The sequence below is a fragment of the Lycorma delicatula genome, chromosome 3, assembly GCF_047948215.1.
Source record: "Lycorma delicatula isolate Av1 chromosome 3, ASM4794821v1, whole genome shotgun sequence".
NCBI classification, from domain to species: domain Eukaryota; kingdom Metazoa; phylum Arthropoda; class Insecta; order Hemiptera; family Fulgoridae; genus Lycorma; species Lycorma delicatula.
In genome coordinates this window covers 225,820,906-225,843,707 of record NC_134457.1, presented here as the reverse complement: position 1 = coordinate 225,843,707, position 22,802 = coordinate 225,820,906, and the positions used below count along the sequence as shown (strand labels likewise).

Genomic DNA, 22,802 nt, shown 5'->3' with positions numbered 1-22,802 from the left:
TTGATCCATAAGGACCCCAGAAAACAAAAAAAAACAGCATCAAAATTTCCATGACAAAATTTGTGTATGCATGTGCACTTGTGTGTATGTTGGTTTATAAATTGCCTTATATCTCCAGAACTAGTTGACCAATTTTCACCAAACTTGGCTAAAATATTTCTATAGTAGGGGCATTGTTGCTATTAAAATTTCAATTCAAAAGTTCAGGGGGTAGGGGATATAGGGGGAAAAACGAAATCGTCTCCAGATTTTGGATAATTAAGGTTATATTTTTTTTGATAATTTGGTGAATATTAATAACTTGTGTAAAAAGTTTTTTGCTAAATTTCACCCCACCCCTAAAAATGGTTTTAATTTTAAAGAGTTTTATAGAAGGCAGTACAAGGGATACTGTTTGAAACTATTTAAGGGAGAGAGAAATTTAAGTTATTATTTTCATGTAGCTGCTTATTCCTTGTAGCTGCTCTTCTTCCTTGGGTAAGTACTATGGGAATTGTCAGCAGCTGCCTTGTTTGGCATACCTGGCTTTTTTTTTTGTTGACAGGGCAGCCACTTCTTATGCGGACTCCAGGGAGGGGTCAGTGGCCTGTCCAGGGACCAGTTGCTATTTGAGTTTGTACAAAATTCCTAACTTTTGGCACAAGATAAAGCTTAACTCTGTGTAGATCATATCATGATCATGCATCAGCAATTTTCTGAAAATATTGAAAAAATTTGAGTGTATTTCTTAAAGTTAGCCATTTGTGCAGTGTATAAATGGCTGTTATCATTTGTGGAGTGTGCAGGTAATTCTGTTGAGAATTGAAAAAGACATTTCGTATTATAAAGTTTTAAACTGTAAACAAGTGACCCTTTTTATTTTTTTCTGGTTTTGTCTTCGTATAAATGAAGTTGAAGGTAAAGGGAAATTTTAGTGCTGTAGAATTAAAAACTAAATTACAGACAGTGCTTGGAGAAATTTAAATCAAACCCAGGTAATCCCTAAATTTACAGACACTGTTATATAGAAGATAGTTCTATAGTTCAGACTTGATTTGATGACAGGGCTGTAAGAGAAGAACATCCGTGAAATATTTGAGGATGGAATATGGAAATAGATGATTGTATTAACAAGGAAATTATTTGAAGGGGAGGGAAATTTCCTAACTACTTGCCATCTAAACATAATATATTTGTACTCTGGAGAAATATTAGTATAAAGTTAAAAGTATGTGTTATTTATTTTTTATCTATTATTCTATTACTTGATCATGTTTAAAGGATGAGGAAAGGAAGAAAAATGAGGAAAAAGACAGGTTGATGATGGAAAAACGGTATACACTCCCTGAAAATCCTCATATCCTAGTACATCCTTCAAGAACTGCTAGATCTGGAAAATTTGACTGCACTGTTATGTCGCTTTCTTTGCTGTTGGACTATAGACAGGAGGATACAAAAGTATGTGATTACTTTTATAAATACAAGCTTGTAATATTTTTCTTTCTTTACAATGTAGTGTGTAAGAGAGTGAAACTACTTTCCTGTCAAACTGTTTACCATTAGGAATTTTTAGGCAATTAGGTAGATTTCATTAGAAAGCTGTATATTGTAACGGGTACCATGATTCGACTTGGAAAATTTTGACATATCTTCATGTTTCACATCCCCCAGACCCCAAAACCACCCATCAGTTCAAAAGTTTATATTATATGTGTTTCACTTTCTTGTGGACACTATAACTGCCATAATTTTGGGGTAATCACTTTCAAATTCAAATGGGAAAACAATTTTTGTATTCCCATAAAATGGAAATCAATTCTGTACTGTTCTTTTGATGGTAGAAAGAAATCTCTTCAGGTACAAAAGGTGAAAATCACTTGATCTTAACCAGAGGGTTGGCGGGTAATATTCTTCCCACTTCTAACTAAAAGTAACAATTTTTTAAGTTTGTAACATTCTAGCCTAATGACAACTTTTACATGCAATCTTTTTTTTCCATAATTATGATGGAAGTAGTTTTTCCCTTATGGGGTTGAGGTAAATTGAAAACCTAGTCAAAAAAAAAGTAGTTCAAAATATTGTAAGAGCTGAATTCTTTTAATTTTATCCTTGATAAGCAAATATTATGCATTGCATCGTTATTCTCTTTCAGTGTAAAGTAACAAAGATCACTAAGAATAATAATTTTCAACTTCATTTTTAGAGGAAGGGTAAAGTTTAGACAAATGGTGAGTAAGTTTAGTAACAATGTTGTGAGCTCTTAAACTGTAATTCTCAGCGATGGTAGCTCTTAACGTAAAGGTTAGGGATATCAAAGGAAACAAATTGGTGTTAATTCCCTGTCTGCCTGTTTAATTATTGCTACTGCTCATACGTGTCATAAATTTACTAATTAGTCCTTCTACTGGGAGTGATTGAATAAGATTTTTTTTTAATGATTTAATCATGATTTCATAAAATTTTAAAAATGATTATGGAATGTTTTCTTGTGATTTCGTGTGTAAATCTTTGTAAAGATCAGTTTGAATTTCTTCACCACTATATTCTGATGTTCTAACTGTTTGCAGGTTCCTTATGTCACCTCTACATCTGTTTTGTCCCAAGCCTTCTCCTTTGTCCTCTGCAGTTTGTAATCTTCAACTCATCTATTATATCATTCTTCATCCTTGTTGACCCTTCTTCACCTGTATTGTTTAAAATTATTTATAAATGTTAGAGTAAATTGCACTAAAATTAAACCTGAATATTTCTTATAATATTTTTTTGGTTTTTTTAATCAGATTAACTGAAGAATATCATCTAAACTCATGTAATCAATCTGTTAATTGTGTATTAATAGATTATTATTATTGCCTATTCTCTGTGGTGGTGGAACACTTTTTACTGATTACTTACTGAATTCATTAAATTTTTAATTATTTACTAATAATTAAATACAAATGCAATTACACTAATAAAGTATTATTTCTAGGAACATTCTTTTGAAGTGTCTTTATTTGCGGAACTGTTTAATGAGATGTTAATGCGAGATTTTGGCTTTCGTATATATCGTGCTTTAGTAGAAGCACCCGAGAAGCCTAAAGAAGAAAAAGAAGAGAAAGATAGAGTAAGTATTTTAGTATTAAAGGTTTTTTTTTTATTTATTTAATGCAATCTAAGAAACTTTTGTTTCAGTTATGATAATGACAATCAGTATATTTATCATTAAACAAAAAAAATATGGTGCATTGTTATATGTTCCAGAAACATCATCTGGGATGAAAGGTAGTAGCTAAAAAAGAAATATACAGTGCACTTTGAACTGTTTCTGGCAGCTGTACTTGGACACATGTACATATATATATTTTTTTCTCTTTTTGGTGGGTCATTTGTATGTTGATTCTGCACCCAAGAATTATTATGGTTTCTTCTTTGTCCTCTGTATCAGCAGGATGTTTGACAGCAGTGTCATTAAAGAATAATTAGAGACCGTCCAACAGTTTCTAAATCTTAGGAATTCATTCCTCCTCTATGAATCATGAGACCTTGCCGTTGGTGAGGGGGCTTGAGTGCTCAGGGATACAGAGTAGCTGGACCGAAGGTGCAACCATATCGGAGAGGTATCTGTTGAGAGCCAGACTAAGGAATGATTCCTGAAAGAGGGCAGCAGCTCTTTCAGTAGTTGTTAGGGGCGTGAGTCACAATGACTTAAACGGCCGTATCAACATCACTCAGTCCTCTGAGTACTGCGCAGCTGAAAGCAATGGAAAACTACAGCTGCTTTTTTTCCAAGAAAATGTGGCTCTCTGCATTTTCACATAGCAACAATGGAGGCGCCTTCCTTGGTAAAATATTCCGGAGGTAAAATAGTCCCCCGTTCGGATCTCCGGGTGGGGACTACTAAGGAAGGGGTCACCAGAAAATTAAAAAAAAAAAAAAAAAATAACATTCTACGAGTCGGAGCGTGGAATGTTAGAAGCTTAAAAAAGGTTGGTAGGCTAGAAAATTTAAAAAGGGAAATGGATAGGGTGAATGTGGATATAGTAGGAATTAGTGAGGTTCGGTGGGAAGAGGAAGGCGACTTTTGGTCAGGTGATTTTAGAGTAATTAACTCAGCGTCAAATAATGGGCAGGCAGGAGTAGGTTTCGTGATGAACAAGAAGATAGGGAGGAGAGTGGAGTATTTCAAAACGCATAGCGATAGAATCATTGTAATAAGGATAAAATCAAAACCTAAACCGACAACGATTGTTAACGTTTATATGCCTACAAGCGCCCATGATGATGATGAGGTAGAGTGTGTATACGAAGAGATTGATGAAGCAATTAAACACGTAAAGGGAGATGAAAATTTAATAATAGTTGGAGATTGGAATGCAAGCATTGGAAAAGGCAAGGAAGGAAATATAGTGGGTGAATATGGGCTGGGCAAAAGGAATGAAAGAGGGGACCGACTTATAGAATTTTGCACGAAGTATAATTTAGTAATTGCCAACACCCAATTTAAAAATCATAATAGAAGAATATACACTTGGAAAAAGCCAGGCGATACTGGAAGGTATCAGATAGATTATATCATGGTTAAGCAAAGATTTAGAAATCAACTCGTTGACTGCAAAACTTACCCTGGAGCAGACATTGATAGCGACCATAATTTGGTGATAATGAAATGTAGATTGGGGTTTAAAAACCTGAAGAAAAGTTGTCAGATGAATCGGTGGAATTTAGAGAAGCTTGAGGAAGAGGAGGTAAAGAAGATTTTTGAGGAGGACATCGCAAGAGGTCTGAGTAAAAAAGATATGGTAGAAAATGTAGAAGAAGAATGGGAGAATGTTAAAAAGGAAATTCTTAAATCAGCTGAAGCAAACTTAGGCGGAATAAAGAGAACTGGTAGAAAACCTTGGGTTTCAGACGATATATTGCAGCTGATGGATGAACGTAGAAAATATAAGAATGCTAATGATGAAGAAAGTAAAAGGAACTATCGGCAATTAAGAAATGCTATAAATAGGAAATGCAAACTGGCGAAAGAAGAGTGGATTAAAGAAAAGTGTTCAGAAGTGGAAAGAGAAATGAACATTGGTAAAATTGACGGAGCATACAGGAAAGTTAAGGAAAATTTTGGGGTACATAAATTAAAATCTAATAATGTGTTAAACAAAGATGGTACACCAATATATAATACGAAAGGTAAAGTCGATAGATGGGTGGAATATATTGAAGAGTTATACGGAGGAAATGAATTAGAAAATGGTGTTATAGAGGAAGAAGAGGAAGTTGAGGAGGATGAAATGGGAGAAACAATACTGAGATCTGAATTTAAGAGAGCATTAAAAGATTTAAATGGCAGAAAGGCTCCTGGAATAGACGGAATACCTGTAGAATTACTGCGCAGTGCAGGTGAGGAAGCGATTGATAGATTATACAAACTGGTGTGTAATATTTATGAAAAAGGGGAATTTCCGTCAGACTTCAAAAAAAGTGTTATAGTTATGATACCAAAGAAAGCAGGGGCAGATAAATGTGAAGAATACAGAACAATTAGTTTAACTAGTCATGCATCAAAAATCTTAACTAGAATTTTATACAGAAGAATTGAGAGGAGAGTGGAAGAAGTGTTAGGAGAAGACCAATTTGGTTTCAGGAAAAGTATAGGGACAAGGGAAGCAATTTTAGGCCTCAGATTAATAGTAGAAGGAAGATTAAAGAAAAACAAACCAACATACTTGGCGTTTATAGACCTAGAAAAGGCTTTCGATAACGTAGATTGGAATAAAATGTTCAGCATTTTAAAAAAATTAGGGTTCAAATACAGAGATAGAAGAACAATTGCTAACATGTACAGGAACCAAACAGCAACAATAACAATTGAAGAACATAAGAAAGAAGCCCTAATAAGAAAGGGAGTCCGACAAGGATGTTCCCTATCTCCGTTACTTTTTAATCTTTACATGGAACTAGCAGTTAATGATATTAAAGAACAATTTAGATTCGGAGTAACAGTACAAGGTGAAAAGATAAAGATGCTACGATTTGCTGATGATATAGTAATTCTAGCCGAGAGTAAAAAGGATTTAGAAGAAACAATGAATGGCATAGATGAAGTCCTACGCAAGAACTATCGCATGAAAATAAACAAGAACAAAACAAAAGTAATGAAATGTAGTAGAAATAACAAAGATGGACCACTGAATGTGAAATTAGGAGGAGAAAAGATTATGGAGGTAGAAGAATTTTGTTATTTGGGAAGTAAAATTACTAAAGATGGACGAAGCAGGAGCGATATAAAATGCCGAATAGCACAAGCTAAATGAGCCTTCAGTAAGAAATATAATTTGTTTACATCAAAAATGAATTTAAATGTCAGGAAAAGATTTTTGAAAGTGTATGTTTGGAGTGTCGCTTTATATGGAAGTGAAACTTGGACAATCGGAGTATCTGAGAAGAAAAGATTAGAAGCTTTTGAAATGTGGTGCTATAGGAGAATGTTAAAAATCAGATGGGTGGATAAAGTGACAAATGAAGAGGTATTGCGGCAAATAGATGAAGAAAGAAGCATTTGGAAGAATATAGTTAAAAGAAGAGACAGACTTATAGGCCACATACTAAGGCATCCTGGAATAGTCGCTTTAATATTGGAAGGACAGGTAGAAGGGAAAAATTGTGTAGGCAGGCCACGTTTGGAGTATGTAAAACAAATTGTTGGGGATGTAGGATGTAGAGGGTATACTGAAATGAAACGACTAGCACTAGATAGGGAATCTTGGAGAGCTGCATCAAACCAGTCAAATGACTGAAGACAAAAAAAAAAAAAAAAAAGGAATTCATTTAAAAAATCATTTTTTTTAAATTAGATTCATATAATAAAGCCTAAAAAATTACAAATGCATGAGAAAAAGAGAAGAAATATTACTATAAATGACTGAAAATATATTAATAATAAAAATCTAAGAATGAATATAAATGAATCATGCAATTTTATAAATTCACTTTTCTGGTTAAAACATTTTAATACCGGTGTAGTATTGTGAATTGTGATAGGATCTAGGAATATTATTTTTTTGGGTGTAAGTTTATAAGCTGCTATAAAAATAAAATCTGGCAGCTGTACACATGCAAATGCAGATCGCACAAAAAAAAGCATACATGTTAATCAGACTTGAAACCTGTTAAAATGGTTTAAATTTATTCACAGATTAGTTTATTGATTTAAATTTTAAGTTAGGTTTCATTTGTGTTTTCCAGGAATTTTTAAACTGTTTTCATTAGTTTGTTATATGTTAGTGTTACAATTTTTTAAATATTAAATCTACTTTTGTTGACATCACTTTCAAAGATAATTTAAGAAGGAATTATTCAAAAATTTTGTAATAGTTTTTAAATTTTAGAAGCTATTCTTACTTTCTTATGTGAAGTAAAGGAAGTTTTGTAATCATGAAAAATTTTGGTTTTCAAATTTCAATGGAAATATCCATTTTGACCATCCGTTAATCCATTTTGACAGGTTTCGACATGACGTCTACATAAGTATGTATGTATCTCGCATAACTCAAAAAACGATTAGCTTTAGAATGTTGAAATTTTGGATTTAGGACTGTTGTAACATCTAGTTGTGCAACCTCCCCTTTAGATTGCAATCGACTGAACCAAAGGTGTCCAAAAAAGCCCAAAATCCAAAACATCTGGATTTTAAGACTTTTTCTTAACTGGAGTAATAAACCCTCATTGAAAGCTTTTCAATGATATATCATAAGTGGTACTTATTTTCATCGGTTCCAGAGTTATAGTGAAATAAAGTTTTAATTAATGAAATATTTGGATCTTACAAGGGGAAGGCATATTGATTGAATCTGACTTCATTTTCTTTCTTTTTAACTTTTTTCTTTTTAATTTAAATATATTGATTTATTAATAATTAATTATTAACCTCAGATTGTGAAAAAAAAATTACAATGAATAATTCAATAATAACAACAAAAAAAATATGAAAAAAAATCAGAAGTTATTGCTGAAGTAAAATTTTATGTACTGTTCATTTTAAAATGTGTGTATGTAATTTAATAGGGGTACAAGGAAGTCGTGTGGTGTCCACCAGATTTCTTATTTTGCTAACATCATATTTATTAAAATAATTATATATATTTTATTCTTGGAAAAGATTAAATATTTTTTAGAAATGATAATGTTGCTGTTTAAGGATGGATTGTAAAATTAACGTGTATGCTCGTATACAGTTGTCAGATTAAAAGTTAGTTTATGTAATCGCCTCTTAAAATGTAACCTGTAAAAAAAATTATGACTGTTGTGAATTCCAGATAAATGGATAAGTTGATTGATAGTTGCTATGTTCAAGAAAGGGGATAGAATATATTAAAGAATTATAAATAACCAAATATCTCATGTTACTGATGCTGTCATGATTAATGAACAACAAAGTTTTAGGGAGGGGAGATCTACTACGGATGACATTTTCAATATTAAAGAAGATCTTTGAGCAGTGAATTGAGTTCAATAAAGAAACACATTTGGCAATTTGGAAATTTATACAGAAAAGAAGTTTAGAATTAACTAGAAGTGAACAATCAACCAAGGAGTGAGACAAAGCTGCTGTTTATCACCCACTCTTTTTAATATATTTGTTGACATAAATAAATAAGAATAAATCTAGGTGGTAAGTTAAGTAATGAGTTATACATTAATACTTTGTTATACGTGGATGACCAAGTAGTTATTCAAGAAATGGTAGATGGTATACAACAGTCAGTTTTTGGACTGTATAAGTTATTTAATGAATGTGGACTAAACATCTCGCAGAAAAGGAAGGAATGGCGGCTCTTTGTGAGAACTACCTTGTAAGAATGAGGATTGTACTAGAAAATAAAATGTTGGACAAGCTTCAAATTTTAAGTATTTGGGATATGATTTAATACTTGAGCAAGATGTAGAACTGGAGAAGAAACTAGGTAAATTTTGGAACATATATGGATTCATTTATAAAAAAATGTAAGAATCGCATTCATAAGGAAGGGTAAGCTTAGATTTTATGATGTGCCGCTAACTGTGTCTCTTAATTTTACGTGTGAGACACGGGTTCTTAAACCTGGAATTAGTATATTGGAAGCTGTGGATATGCACTTCATGAAAAACATTAAAGGTTGCACCAGAAGGGATTGGACCCAAAGTGAGGACAATAGAAGAGTTTTAAAGAGAGAAAGCACTTTTCTTGAGAGAAATTATTCTCATAGAGCTCATTTGAAAGAACATGCAGAGAGAAAGAATGCGCATAGGATACTTTTGAGATCGATTGTTTATGTACCAGAAGAGTGGGGATGTATGGGAAGACCAAGAAAGAGATTGTGGAATTGGAACAGGCTTAAAACCTAATCCGTAAATCTTGATGGTGATTGTATTGTTGCCGGATATTTTCAGATGCTTATATTCTCTCATTATTGATATTCACATTTACTGCAAAGCTACTTTCACTTAATTCAGTTGTCATTGAATCTTATAATAATTTTAATATTGAAACATTAGAATGAATTTTTTATTTGTGAACTACTAATTTATTATTACAAGAATGGTTTGTATATGAACAGCAATTATTCTCTTTCTAGTAAAATATATTAGACATTCTTAAACATTCATATCAAGCTCTGACCCCAAGCTCTTCTGTTGTCAGTACTTATTTGTACAATGACTAAGAAGTACCAGTAATGTTGTATTATAAATCTCTTTTACAAAGGGACAGCAAGTCTTCTGATGTTTTATTAACTACAATTGGTTGGATAATAAATGTATCGTAGGCAACAGAGAATTTCTGTTACCATTGACAAAAATATTGGTGAGTTTCATAATAACCAATTGGCAAATAACAAAAATATATTAAAATGTTTAATTGGAAAAACCTTACACAACTATTTAAGATGATGTTAGTAACAAGTATTGAGTGTTGAGGAAATACTGTGATAAAATTACTTCACCTTCGTAATAACCAGTGTTTTTTTTTCCTGTTTTGTCTCCGGTAACTACCGTTTAGATAATTCTTCAGAGGATGATATGTATGAGAGTAAATGAAGTGTAGTCTTGTACATTCTCAGTTCGACCATTCCTGAGATTTCTGGTTAATTGAAACCCAACCATCAAAGAACACCGTTATCCACGATCTAGTATTCAAATCCGTGTAAAAATAACTGGCTTTACTAGGACTTGAACGCTGGAACTCTCGACTTTCCCAATCAGCTGATTTGGGAAGACGCGTTAACCACTAGACCAACCCGATGGGTAATAACCAGTGTCTACAAGATTAATTCTTCACAATTGGGCCAGAAAAAAATTAATGGCCATTATTCAGCTCTTCAATATTTTGAAATAGGGTGTAAATCTTTGTGTTAAGATTTGGGTTTACCATTTTGCAACTGCGTTGGAGATAAAAAGTTTACACAAAAATATAGCAGCTTTCTCCTCTATGAAAAGCAAAAACTATTTCATCAGGAAGCAGTTATGGCTACTGGTTATAGGTTTTTTAAAATGTTTTACTCTATCTTCATCTGCCCTCAAAAAATTATTGAAGTATTATTCAACCACAAAAATGATGGAAATGAAAGCTGGAGCCAGCAATTTATTTCAGATGAATAACCTACAATTTAGTTGTAAATACTCATGCATATCTTGCTGCTTTAATATTGATTACTCTTTATTACTGAGGTCCTTGTCATCCTGACTCTAGATACTTTGTTCAAATGAATGTGTGCTGAAGGTTTCAATTATTTAACATTCTTAAATTAAAGGATTTCCACTTTACAAAGGAATTGCAGTTTCGTGAAGGCCATTCAATATTATTACCAACTTTAATGATTAACCTTACCATGGTGGCTCTAATTTCATTGTTTATTGTTACTTGAAAGATAACTCTTACTCCTGCTGTATGAGCATTATTATGCTGTATTATTTACAGGTTTTACTATTTTGTAATTAGAATTATCTAATTATTCTTGGAAAATTTTTTTTTATTTTTCATTTACAGTGAGGACTTCAGTCTTCCAAGTGAAGTTTGACTGGACTAGAGTCCTGTAAAGGACTTTCTGTTTAGTCCTTTTAAGGACTGTTATTTGCAATTCTGCTTCTATGACTTTATATTGCATCGTTTGTTTCACTTATTATGGCTTTATATCGCATTATTTCACTTATCTTTATGATGTTGGGAGATGAAACCCCTAGTTTTTCACATAAAATTACTGAAAAAAAAATACTCTTGTCAATCCGAATATTATGTTCTATCATACTCAATAAGAACTTCCTAACTTTGTTCCATTGAGTCAACACAGATTCAGTAATAAAACTCAATAATGGCAATTCTTTACCAGTAATGGCACAATTATGAAGTTTTGAAAGGAACTGACAAGAAATTAGTGATAATGTTACTTGAGATAAATTAGTAAAATTACATAAAAATAGAACAATTGAATTGAAGTTCTAGGGGCACTACATTAAAACGTAATTTTGGTTACATTGTAAATAAACCTATAGAAGCATACATTGTTTATATTTTTAGTACTTAAGTTAATTTTATAAGGTCAATTTTGATCGATTAAGATAATGACTTATATATCATCTGTTTGAAATTATACTAAGAATTATTTTTTTTGTAGGATAAAAAAGAGAAAGAAAAGGATAAGAAATCTGATAGTAGAGAAGATAAAAAAGACAGAAGAGATAAAGATGACAAAAGAGATGAGAAACGGGATGATAAGAGAGATGAAAAAAAGGACGATAAAAGAGATAGAAGAAGTGTTGAATATGATGATGATGATGATGACTATGATGATGTAAGTATAAATCTAATTGTAGAGTAAAATAAATTTGTAAATCCCTCATCCTGAAATAATTCCATTATTGCTTAATAAAAATTTAAAAATAAGAATACTAAAATAATGAAAATTGCATATTAATTTATAAGAGTACTGCAGTTTGTTGTAGTTTTTATATGATCGTCCCCCACAAACACTGTCAGATTGTTTATCAAATAAAAATTTTGTTTGTATTTAGATATGTAATATTTAATTTATTTAATTTTATGACATCTTGATTAATTTCTAATATTTTTGAATTTTTGTTAATATCAGAAATAAAATGTTTATTGTTTATTACAGTATAATAAATTTATAATAATAAATTAATAACTTAATTTATTATTTTTGAAATTTCTATAATATTTAAGAAATCTAGTTTAAAGGATCAATTTTTTCTTATATAAATTCACCCTTAATCAAACATTTAATTTTATTATTTTTTAAAATATCTTTTTATATGGTTATGGGGTTTGTATATTGGTTTAAATATTTTTTTATTGTAAGTTTTAGTAATGTTTTCAATGATAGTGAATAGAGATACTTTTTGTATATGTTTTCACCATTTTGTGTCATTATGTATTGCTTGTAAGGTATTATTTTGTTATTGTGTTTTGTTTGTTATTTTCTATAGACATTATTAATTAAATTAGAATATCTGTTTTCAGTCGCTATTTATTTTATGATGTTTAATTCATTATTTAACTTTTCTTTGTGGTATTTGTTCTATTAATCATATTTATGTAAGTGTTAATTCTATGACTAAAATGATGATATTTTATAAACTGTTACATTTTTAGTGTAGGTTTTCTCTGTATGCTAGCGGTTCAGTTTGGTTGTCCTTGTTTATTTTGATGTAAACATCTAAATAATTAACATTCTATTATCTATTTCAAAGGCAAATTTTAAATTTTCATAATAAAAATTTAATTTATTATTGATTAGATGTTCATTGTTTATTAATGGATATATATATATATATATATATATATATATATATACACATACACATACATACATATGTAGGTGTAATGAGAATATCAACATACTGTGTCCATATTAAAACTCTCAAAATCCTGTACATATATTTCTGACATAATTGTTGATTGTGGAAATCCCATAGGTACAATATTTTTTGTGTATAATATTTGTTATTAAATTCAAAATAGTTTCGTTGATATAGATTTCGTATAATAATGATGATAGATTTTCTTTGTTACTTTTTAATTTATTTTTTATTATTTTTATGGTTTGGTTTATAGGTATGCTAGGGTACATGTTAGTTATGACGTAACTAACCATTCTAGTATTTTTATTTGCATTTAAGCTATTTAATTTATTTACTAATTTGTAATCATTTTTTATATTAAATGTATTAGGTAAATTCATTTTATTCCTAAGAATTTTATCTATTATTTTGGATATAATATAATAGGGGACAGATTTAAAAATTGATTAAAGGTCACATTTGGATGTTTAATGTGTGAATTTTTGGCAGTCCATTTATGTTAGAGGCTGTTGGTTCAAAAAGATAAAATGTAGAATGGTATTTTAAATTATACGATAATTTATGTTTTATATATATATATATATATATATATATATATATATATATATATATATATATATATATATATTATATAATTGAAAATGGTCTGAATTTCTTTATTAAACTTTTTATTTCTTTCAGAAATTTGTTAGTTGGGTTAGAATAATTTTTCATAGAAGTACTTCTGCGGAATCCCACATCCCATTTGTAATTGAAATAATTCCATTGTTGCATAATAAAATTTTAAAATAAATATACTAAAATAATGAAGATGGCGTATTAATTTACACAAGTGTTGCTATCTGTTGCAGTTTTTATAAGACCGTTTCCCTCAGATACTATCTGATGGTTTAATAGGATTTAAATATATATATTCAAAAATAGTGAAAATTTGGACCTATTTCATATTTTTTATAATTTGAAGTTTAAATCTCTTAAAGTGCCTCAAGTTTATCACCTAAATTTCTTAATGGTCTTATCAGGTATGTTTATATTACACGTATTAGCATCATACCACCTACGTTTGGATGGGCTAAAATTAATACAAACTATTATTATGAAAAATGATATTTTATATCAAGATTTGTTGATAGAAAAATGAAAAAGAAAGTAATAAAAAATTTATACAATTTTCAAAAATAGACCAGTACTTATGAATTATCCTAAATTAAAAAATCAATTTCTCCTCAATTTAAATTGAAATTAAATTGCAAAGAAAAAATACCCAAGAACTTATTACAAAGAATGGGAAAATGTAAAGCTACAGAAGTGCGCAAATTAATCCGAACATGGGTATTATTTAATAAAAAGTAACTTTATTTAGAAAAAAAAATCATACCTGTACAATTTCTTCATCATGATATTATTGCTTTAATAAGATCAATTTTTGTGGTAGAATTAATTTTAGTCATTTTTTGACTTATGCCCAAAGATTTTTAATTCTGTTTAATTCTGGGGAGTTGCCTGGCTTTAATGTTTCATTCTTAGAAAACATTTTTTACTTTTTTGGCAGTATGGCAAGGCACCAAATTTAGCTGGAATACTACATTGCCTTGCGGGAATTTATTTTGAAGTTGTCACAACTCTTTCCTTCAGAGTATATATATATATATATACTTTTCAACATATACTGGAAGTAATGAAGCCTTTAAATGTTAAACAACTCCAAAAGATTTTTTCTGGGGATATTTAACTGATTGTTGGATATCATTATTGGAGTGATGTATTTTCATTCGATGCATTTCTAATGTATGGAATCGTTTGCCCCTTAACATAAAAATGTAACTTCCAATTTACTTTGGTCCAGTTAGTATGCGCTTTGGCCCATAAGATTGCTCATTGTTGGTGTTAAAAAGCTGCATTTTAGCTGGCCTATAGGCTTTCAGTCTAGCTACAAGAAGTGTGGGACAGCTGTCTCTTGTAAATCTGTTCCACTGGCTACTAATTCTTAGTTTAATTCCACAGTCGATAATTTTGGATCAAGTTTACTTTTTATCACTAATAATTGATTCTGTGTGGAGTACTTATTCTTTTACGACCACATCTGCCTTTATTTTGATGTGAAAAGGAATCAATTTTTTAAAATTGTTTTAAAATAGCATTCACTGTCCCTAATCCAACAATACATTCGGAAGCATTCGGAAGAACAATTTTCAAATGCTTTCCTTGAGTTATATTCATTACTATATATTCAAGAACAGAAAAGACAAAAATATGAATTTGTAATTAAAAATGAAATAAACCTTGACAAAACAATATTTATGACAATAACCTCTCATTACATGTAACTTAATGAATGGGTGTGAGCATGCATAGAAATAAAAAAATAAAAAGCATAGCCACAATATAGAAATAAAAAAAAATTCCCTGCGCTTGGATTAATTTGCACACTACTCTAGACGTACATTTTAATTCTAAACAATAGTTATCAGTAGATACAGAGGAGTTAGTAAAAGTTAATATTTAAAGAAAAAGAAACACATTGAAAATACTAAATTTTATGAAATACTGTAAAAAGTATTTGAATATCTTCCTATGCTAGATTTTTTATGTTTCTCTTTATAATTTGTTAAGTTTCATATTTATGTTTATACTTACTTTTACTAATTCCTTTGTGCCTACTAAAGATGGTTGTTTAAAAATAGAAAAGCTCATCTAGTCATTTATTGTTTGTAAGCTTAAGTAAATATGCTTTTCTCTGTAGTTTTAATTCCTATGTATTTACTAACCTCTGTTAAATGTTTCTTTGATTAATTGTTACATTTTTCTATTGCTGAGTTTGTACGTTTCTACTTAAAATTTTTATTGCTTCACTATGTTTCTGTTCTTTCTATTAATTGTTGCACATACAAAGATTCTTCAACTAGTAAATTATTTCCTCTCTTTCCTGCTAGGTAACATGTTCTGTCCATGTGTTAGGGACCCTACAGCATTTAGGGGTGTCGAAAATTTGCCTATATTTGTTATCAAATATGACTCCATGCCTTGCAATCATACATTTTGTGTGTTCTCAATAGTGTATATTTATATACCTTTAATATAGTTCCTGTCAGTATTGCATTGTATTCTATGTTTTATCTTATTCTTCAGAAGCCTCTCAAACATTTCTGATAGTTGCATGTCTTGTGTTGATATTTTTTGAATTCCTTTTAATGTTTGAAAGTTACATTCTATAAAGATTATTTTTAACTTTACAAAACTGAAAAAAAGTGTCACAGCATGAGCAACAGTCTATTCTTTTTTGAACATACGTTACACTTGTGCTAAAATGGTTCTTAGTAAAGTAATAACTAACTACCAACATAGTTTGCAGAATTTATGTTTGTTGAAGTTATTAAGTATGGTCAGATCTTTTAGTTGATATAATATCTAGCTTTGATTAGTACTGTGTAGTAAATTTTATGTGTTTCTTAATGTTATTGTTGTGATTTCAGGATGATGATAGAAAAGATAAAAAGGATAAAGATAAGGACAAAGATAAAAGAGATAATGGTAGAAAAAAAAGAGATCGTATAAAAATGGTTACAGAAGATCCGTATCTGTTACTTTCATTTGTTTATTTTGATCAAACACACTGTGGTTATATATTTGATAAAGATGTAGAAGAATTGCTTTTTACTCTTGGCCTTAATTTATCAAGAGCCCAGGTATATTGAGATATTAATTCTTAACTTTATTTTATTTATTTAGGCTTTTCTAAATATCATAACCCTATCTCGACTATGGGATACTGATGATGTGTGAGTAACAAGATTTAATGTTTGTTTAAATTATAAATTCAAATTTAATAAAATTAAAGATTGCTGTAGAAGTATAAATTAGCTTATTAAGAAGAGTTATATTGTACGCACTGTATCTATAATCAAAAGAGATTTGACACACTCCCACCTTGGATTGCAAAGCCATCCAATTTAACAAAGACCTCATCTTCATTTAAAATTAATGGGCTTGCAAAGCCAAAACCCACTAATTCAAAAGCAATGGCATTTCTTATATGATAAGGTATTGGCTGACAACACACTACACAATTACTTGTGACTAATCTTACTGTTTTTAAACATTTCAGATTTGTTTTTCAACAAGTCTGTCCTTTGGTGTGACTAGTTTCCCTGTGAAACTCTTTGATTAATCTTGAAACTATAGGATGGCAGTAAAATAGGAAATCTAAAATTAGCTGTGTCTTCTCTGTTCTTTGTTCTAAAACTTACCAAAACATGATGATCTTGAATTAATTGTTGTAGTTTCTAATTTCTTGTACTATGTTTTCTGAAAAATATTCCTCATGCTTTAGTTTTTTACCCAGACAAGTATCATACTGAAATTTGTCTAATAATATTTTTCACGCATTCCTTATTTAAAAATATTTGAAGGTAATCTGGAACCAATAGTGGCAGCTAACAATTCCAATTTGGGAGGAGTTGTCTTCTTTAAGGTCACTATAACCTTGCTTGAATAAGTTGAATTTGCATGCCATGGAATCATGCATCATATAAAAATAGCAGTAGCATAAATGTGCTTACTGGCATTGCAAAGTATATGCACTGACTTGTTAATGATCCCCTCTGCATGAATCCAATGCAAAATTTCAGTTAAAATCGAGATTCCTTTCAACCAAGCTTGAAATGGATTTTTGATTTTTTCTGGCAGTTCAGAATGCCAATTACTTTTCAGATTTCAAGAATGTTGTAATAACAACTTAGGTATTAGAGCAACGGATGCAGAAAATCCTAAAGGATCATATACTCGCTGAGGTAAGTACTTTGAAAGACGAACTCTTCATTACAGCTTAAGACTAAATTGATTTTTAGAATTTTTATCCCAGAGTATTCCCAATTATGATACTGTAGAACATGGAGATACACTTCCTGTGTACTCCCATTGTCTTAATTCAAATTTTCCAGCTTCAAATATTGCTGTAGCTTCTTTTTGGAACTGGCAAGTCTCCATTGCTTTATTCAATGCTTAATTCATCTCCATTTCCAATCCATAAAAACTGTAGAAAACCACGCATCTTGCTCGACAATGATATTTGCAAAAATGCCATTCATATATCAGCTACATTTGTCTTCCCAAATCTGAAATTTAAATATGTATTAGGTATGATTTCAATCAAATTTATGCTCTTTTCTAAACATTAATTTAATGAACATTGCCCTTTTTCCATTGTGGATGCATCAAAAGTGGTCAGCTTCTCCCTCCTTAATAACTGTTCTAAATCCCAGTCACTTGTCCTCAATCCCAATCACTGAATGGATCTTCTGCAATTATTCCTTCCTGTGTCCAATCTAAAAATATTTGTTCAATTGTACAGTTTCCATCTTTATAGTATATTTCAGAATTTTTGTCGTGCCATTGTGAAATTACTTGGCAGTTCAGGGAGCTTATCTAGCCAGGATAAACTAACCTCATATCTTCCTTAATCTAATATTCTTATTCTATTTTGAAATGATGTTTGACTAGTTACCATTCTTCTTTCTTGGATGTAGATGGTAGGATCTTTTATTATGATGATGTCTAATTTCCATAAGTCCGAAATGAGATTCATGGCACAGTAAATCAATATCGATATCGACCAAACCTCCGGTTATATCATAGCTGACTTTTCCCATCACCGTCCATTCTAATGTAGTTTCCAAAGCAACCAAACCATCTTTGAGAAGTTTTTTCTCTCCTGTTATGTTCTTTCCAGCAATGTCAGTTCTTATAATCAGAATGTCTATAGGACCTTCAATTTCATCAGTTAATTTAATACCCATTTTCTTAAGTTCCTCTGTCCAAATTTCTCCTGAGGCTTTAGGTACTTCTCGGCCAATAGCAATTGAAATTGCATAAATAACTATCATCTACACTACCTATTCTAATCCTATAACAGCTGTTCTTTTGATTCCCATTTGGGCTCTTCTAATTTACTATCTTTTCTTGATGTACAGGTTCATATTTCATTTTGTTTATTAATCTTTTAGTAATGTATGAACATTGCAAGCTGATATTTATCAATGCTCTTTCAGTATCATTCACACACCCTCCCTCATACCTTAACTATGTGTTTGCATTAATACCGTCCTAAAATTTGTATTAAATAAAGTTAAATCATTTTTTTAATCTTTGTCGACCTTTCTATTTGGACACTTGCAACACGTTTCCATTTAAATATAATGCAGCTTAAAATTGACGAGTAAGATCATGTCTGTTCTTTAAACAAGGAACACAACCATCCTTATCTTTTAGTGTAGTTTGCAATTTCTATAAACTTATCTCGGATCTTAAAGCAACCAGTAACCTTCACAATAAATACAGACATCTTTTATTGTTTTTCTTCATATTAACTAACTCTGCGGCAGCAGTAGCAGTTTTCCTTTATTAAGTTTTCTTTTAACAAAACTCATCTTTTCATTAGCCTTTACAAATGTATGCCAGATTAGTCTCATGTATTTTTCACTTTCTTCTTCTTATCTTAAAATATTCAGTAATATTTTATCATTAAAGTATTATCTGTCTAGAATATCAGTACAAGGTAATGCCTTGTACTGATATTCTAGCTCTTTCACATTCCTTCTATACATTCTTTGAAACGGCAGACTCCAGTATGCACAAGTATTTTTTGAAAGTAACATTTAGGTAATCCACTAATTTATCATAATGACTTCATGGTATTATTTTATTGTCTGACTTGTCAGAACTAATTTTAGAGTTCTCTGACATATAAAGTAATTAGTAGGTCATCTCTATCAAATCTAGCCGTTATAATTAATTTTGGATAACTTGCTGCTGAACCAGGAAATGTATTCACTAACGTGCAAGAGAACCCTTTAAGGTTGCTTACTTTAAATATTGAAATCTATCTTCTTTATCAAGGCTTTCATCTTCATGAAATTGTTCCCAGAAAGAAATCCAGTTCTTTATGACTCTGTTGAACATTTCTATTCCTATTTTAGGTAATTTATAAGTTCATTTATTTGCAATAGATTTAGATGAACTGCTACTTAATTATTATCAAATTTATTCAAAGCAGAACGTGTTTCAGTAAGTGAAATAACTTTACAGTAAAAATTGACTCGATTAACACATAAAATGAACTCAAAATGTCGCAATAACTCTCAGCTGTATTATACTCTAGCCAATTCATTTTCATCACTAACTAATGTAAATAAAATCTCATTAACTAAATTAATGAGCCCATTTTTAGTTCATTTCATGTTAATTTATTTCACTTACTGCAACAGGTTTTGCTTTGAATGAATTTGATAATTTATTATAATTAGTTGTAAAATGCCTCTTAGTTGTGAGCTTTCCAACTTTAACCTAGTTTACTTTTTTTGACAAAATTTATGCTACAAAGGATGCCAAAAATTGTCAACTATGAGATACTTAGGATGTATGATTAACAAGATTTAATGCTTGCTTTAATTATAAATGTAATCAAAATAAAGATTGCTACAGAAATACACATTAATCCATATTAAGCACAGTTATATCAATGCCGCATCTGTAATCAATAGAGGTCTGACAATCCTAGATTTTGATTATATCTTCTTGTAATAGGAGTTGTAGGTGATTGATGAGATATTTTCTATATAAGTTGTGTTGAAATAACTGACAGTTGTTCTGAAAAATATATCTATCACTTTAGGGATGTGGCATTAGCAGTAGTGAGCTTGACCCATTACTACAAATACATAAAATGAGTATGTACAATAGTCATTAGTGTGTTCAGTTAGCATCTTTATTCTGAATCTGTAGCTGTTGGTTTTAATTTTTTAACATAATTTGTACGTATAAGTTATAGATTTTACAACAAATCCTAACAGTAGTGAAGAAGGAACTGTGAATAATGAAAGTGAAAACATTTTTTAAGTTTGAAAAAATAATGCTTTTTAAAATACTTGTTCAAAATGCAGTGTGAAAGATTGGACAAATCTTTTTGATGTGAATTAAGTAAACAAGTAGCCAAATAAGTAAACGAAAGCTGACCAACTGGTCAGTACTTACTGACCATTGTACTTAATTATAGCAGCTGTTACTTACTCGGTCTTTATTTATTGCAGAAAGATTTTTTTCTTTGCATTAGTAGTTTGAGTAAGAGTAAACTCTGCACCCGTACGAACAATGCTTCCACGATATCTGGGATAGTAGGTCATGAAAATAGAAAGTTGTGAATTAAGTGTAAGCTGTTACTGAAGAAGTATTTAACTTTCAACAGTTTCTAAATCATTTCATTAGTCATTGTCTGCAACTCTTTGTATTTCATGTTCCTTTCTATACTATTGTAAGTTTCCTTTACTGTACTTGAAATAATTTTTTATTGGCACAGAATGAAATGTGTAAATATAAATTGTTTGATGAAACAGTTATTATGATTATAATTCACAAATATGTCAAACACATATTTTTAACAAGAAATAACCTTCCTCCAAAGAATGTGAAACTGCTTGCAGAAAATGTTCATGGAACTAATCAAAATATTAATTACATATTTTGTTGGTTCACTTTGGAAGACAAAAAGTTGAAAGATGTATTTAAACACTTGTAGACCTGTACTTAAAAACTTGAGGAGATTTGCTGAAATTCTCCCCAAATTTTAATTAAGAAGAAATATGTTTTTAATTTGGTACCATTCACTTTTAGTAAAATGTCATTTCCATTGTATTATTAAATTTCAATTAAATTATTAGTTAGAAAAAGATCGATGAGAACTAAAATACTTGAAATTATAGACTTATAAATTTAAAAAAGGTTATTAGTTACTTTTGATAAAGTGCATCATGGTTACAGGGTTTCTACATTATTATGGATTTAGGAGTGACCTTTTTGCTTGAAAGACTGAAAAGGTAAAACAGCCAACACAAAATGTGAATAGCCGACAGGTAATAATCAAAAGGAGTTATGTGCAAAATGTATTCCAAATTAAACATTTTAAAGTTTTTATAAATGATCTTAAGTGCTCTAATTGTTTGTACTCTGATTTTTCTTAAAAAAATTTGTTCACCTTAAAAAAGTTTTAATGATTTCTTTAATAGAAAAGATTTCTTTCTTAAAAAAGATAAATTTCCCATTTAATAATTCCATTAACGTGAAATCTTTTTACTCTTGCGACCATTTTTTTTTTTTAAGAGAGTTCCACTTTGAGGCAATATTTATTGGTCCCTTCAGATTTCTGTGTTAAACTGTGTACTGTACTGTATTTATTTATTCTATTGGCAGCCAATAAAATTCCACTAATTTTTTAGTTGTGGTGATATTTTCCTGGCCATCAGGCAGTTTATTTTTTCTAGTAACATTCTATTTGTTCATGGGCAGAAGTTGTACACAGCAACTATAATAAAAATATTTAACATTATATTACAATGGTAAAAGCAACTGTCATGTTATCAGGACTAGTTTTACAAAGTCTAAGTGTTGTGTGGATAATTATCGTGTATGGTCACATCTATCTTCAGTACAAATTATAAAATTTTAAATCGTTAAATTCACAGGCTATTTTAAATATGTTTTATATTTCAATTCGATTTTGAAATGACATTTTAGTAATACAAAACAAAATTTTTAATCTGTTATTTCACAAATATAGAATTACCTATATCTTTGGGTAGAATGTGATATTCTAAGGTGGTATATTGTTTGATGGATTTTGATGTGTCAATCACAAGAAATTTTAAGCTCTGCTTTCACTTAACATGCCATCTTCTTTTGAAGGTTGACGATCAACATGACTATCTGTAACCTATTAATTGCAGTTATATAAAGGTCCTTCTGAAATTGTGAAGCCTAGATATACATCTAATATGTATACTTCTTTCTCCTTTACTTTGCCTTTAATAATTATATGTTATAAATGGTATCTTTTTCCTTTCATAACATTATGTAAAGAAGACAATTTCTTTGCTTTAAGTTAAGTGACCTATCCTATCTCCTAGTTTAGTCTATACAGAATCTCTTTATTTATGATGCTG

The 22,802-nt window shown here is 30.2% G+C and overlaps 1 protein-coding gene across 4 annotated transcripts in view; it reads left to right on the top strand.

Moving 5' to 3' along the window:
• Positions 1-22,802, top strand: part of LOC142322477 (cell division cycle and apoptosis regulator protein 1-like) — a 106,255-nt gene that overhangs the window by 61,859 nt on the left and 21,594 nt on the right. For 3 of the 4 annotated variants that reach the window (XM_075361597.1, XM_075361598.1, XM_075361599.1), the window contains 4 exons: positions 1,261-1,437; positions 2,951-3,085; positions 11,607-11,783; positions 16,287-16,499. In XM_075361597.1, coding sequence (XP_075217712.1) covers positions 1,261-1,437; positions 2,951-3,085; positions 11,607-11,783; positions 16,287-16,499 — 702 coding nt within the window. The remainder of the gene's footprint in view (positions 1-1,260; positions 1,438-2,950; positions 3,086-11,606; positions 11,784-16,286; positions 16,500-22,802) is intronic. The other variant, XM_075361600.1, reaches the window with a different exon arrangement.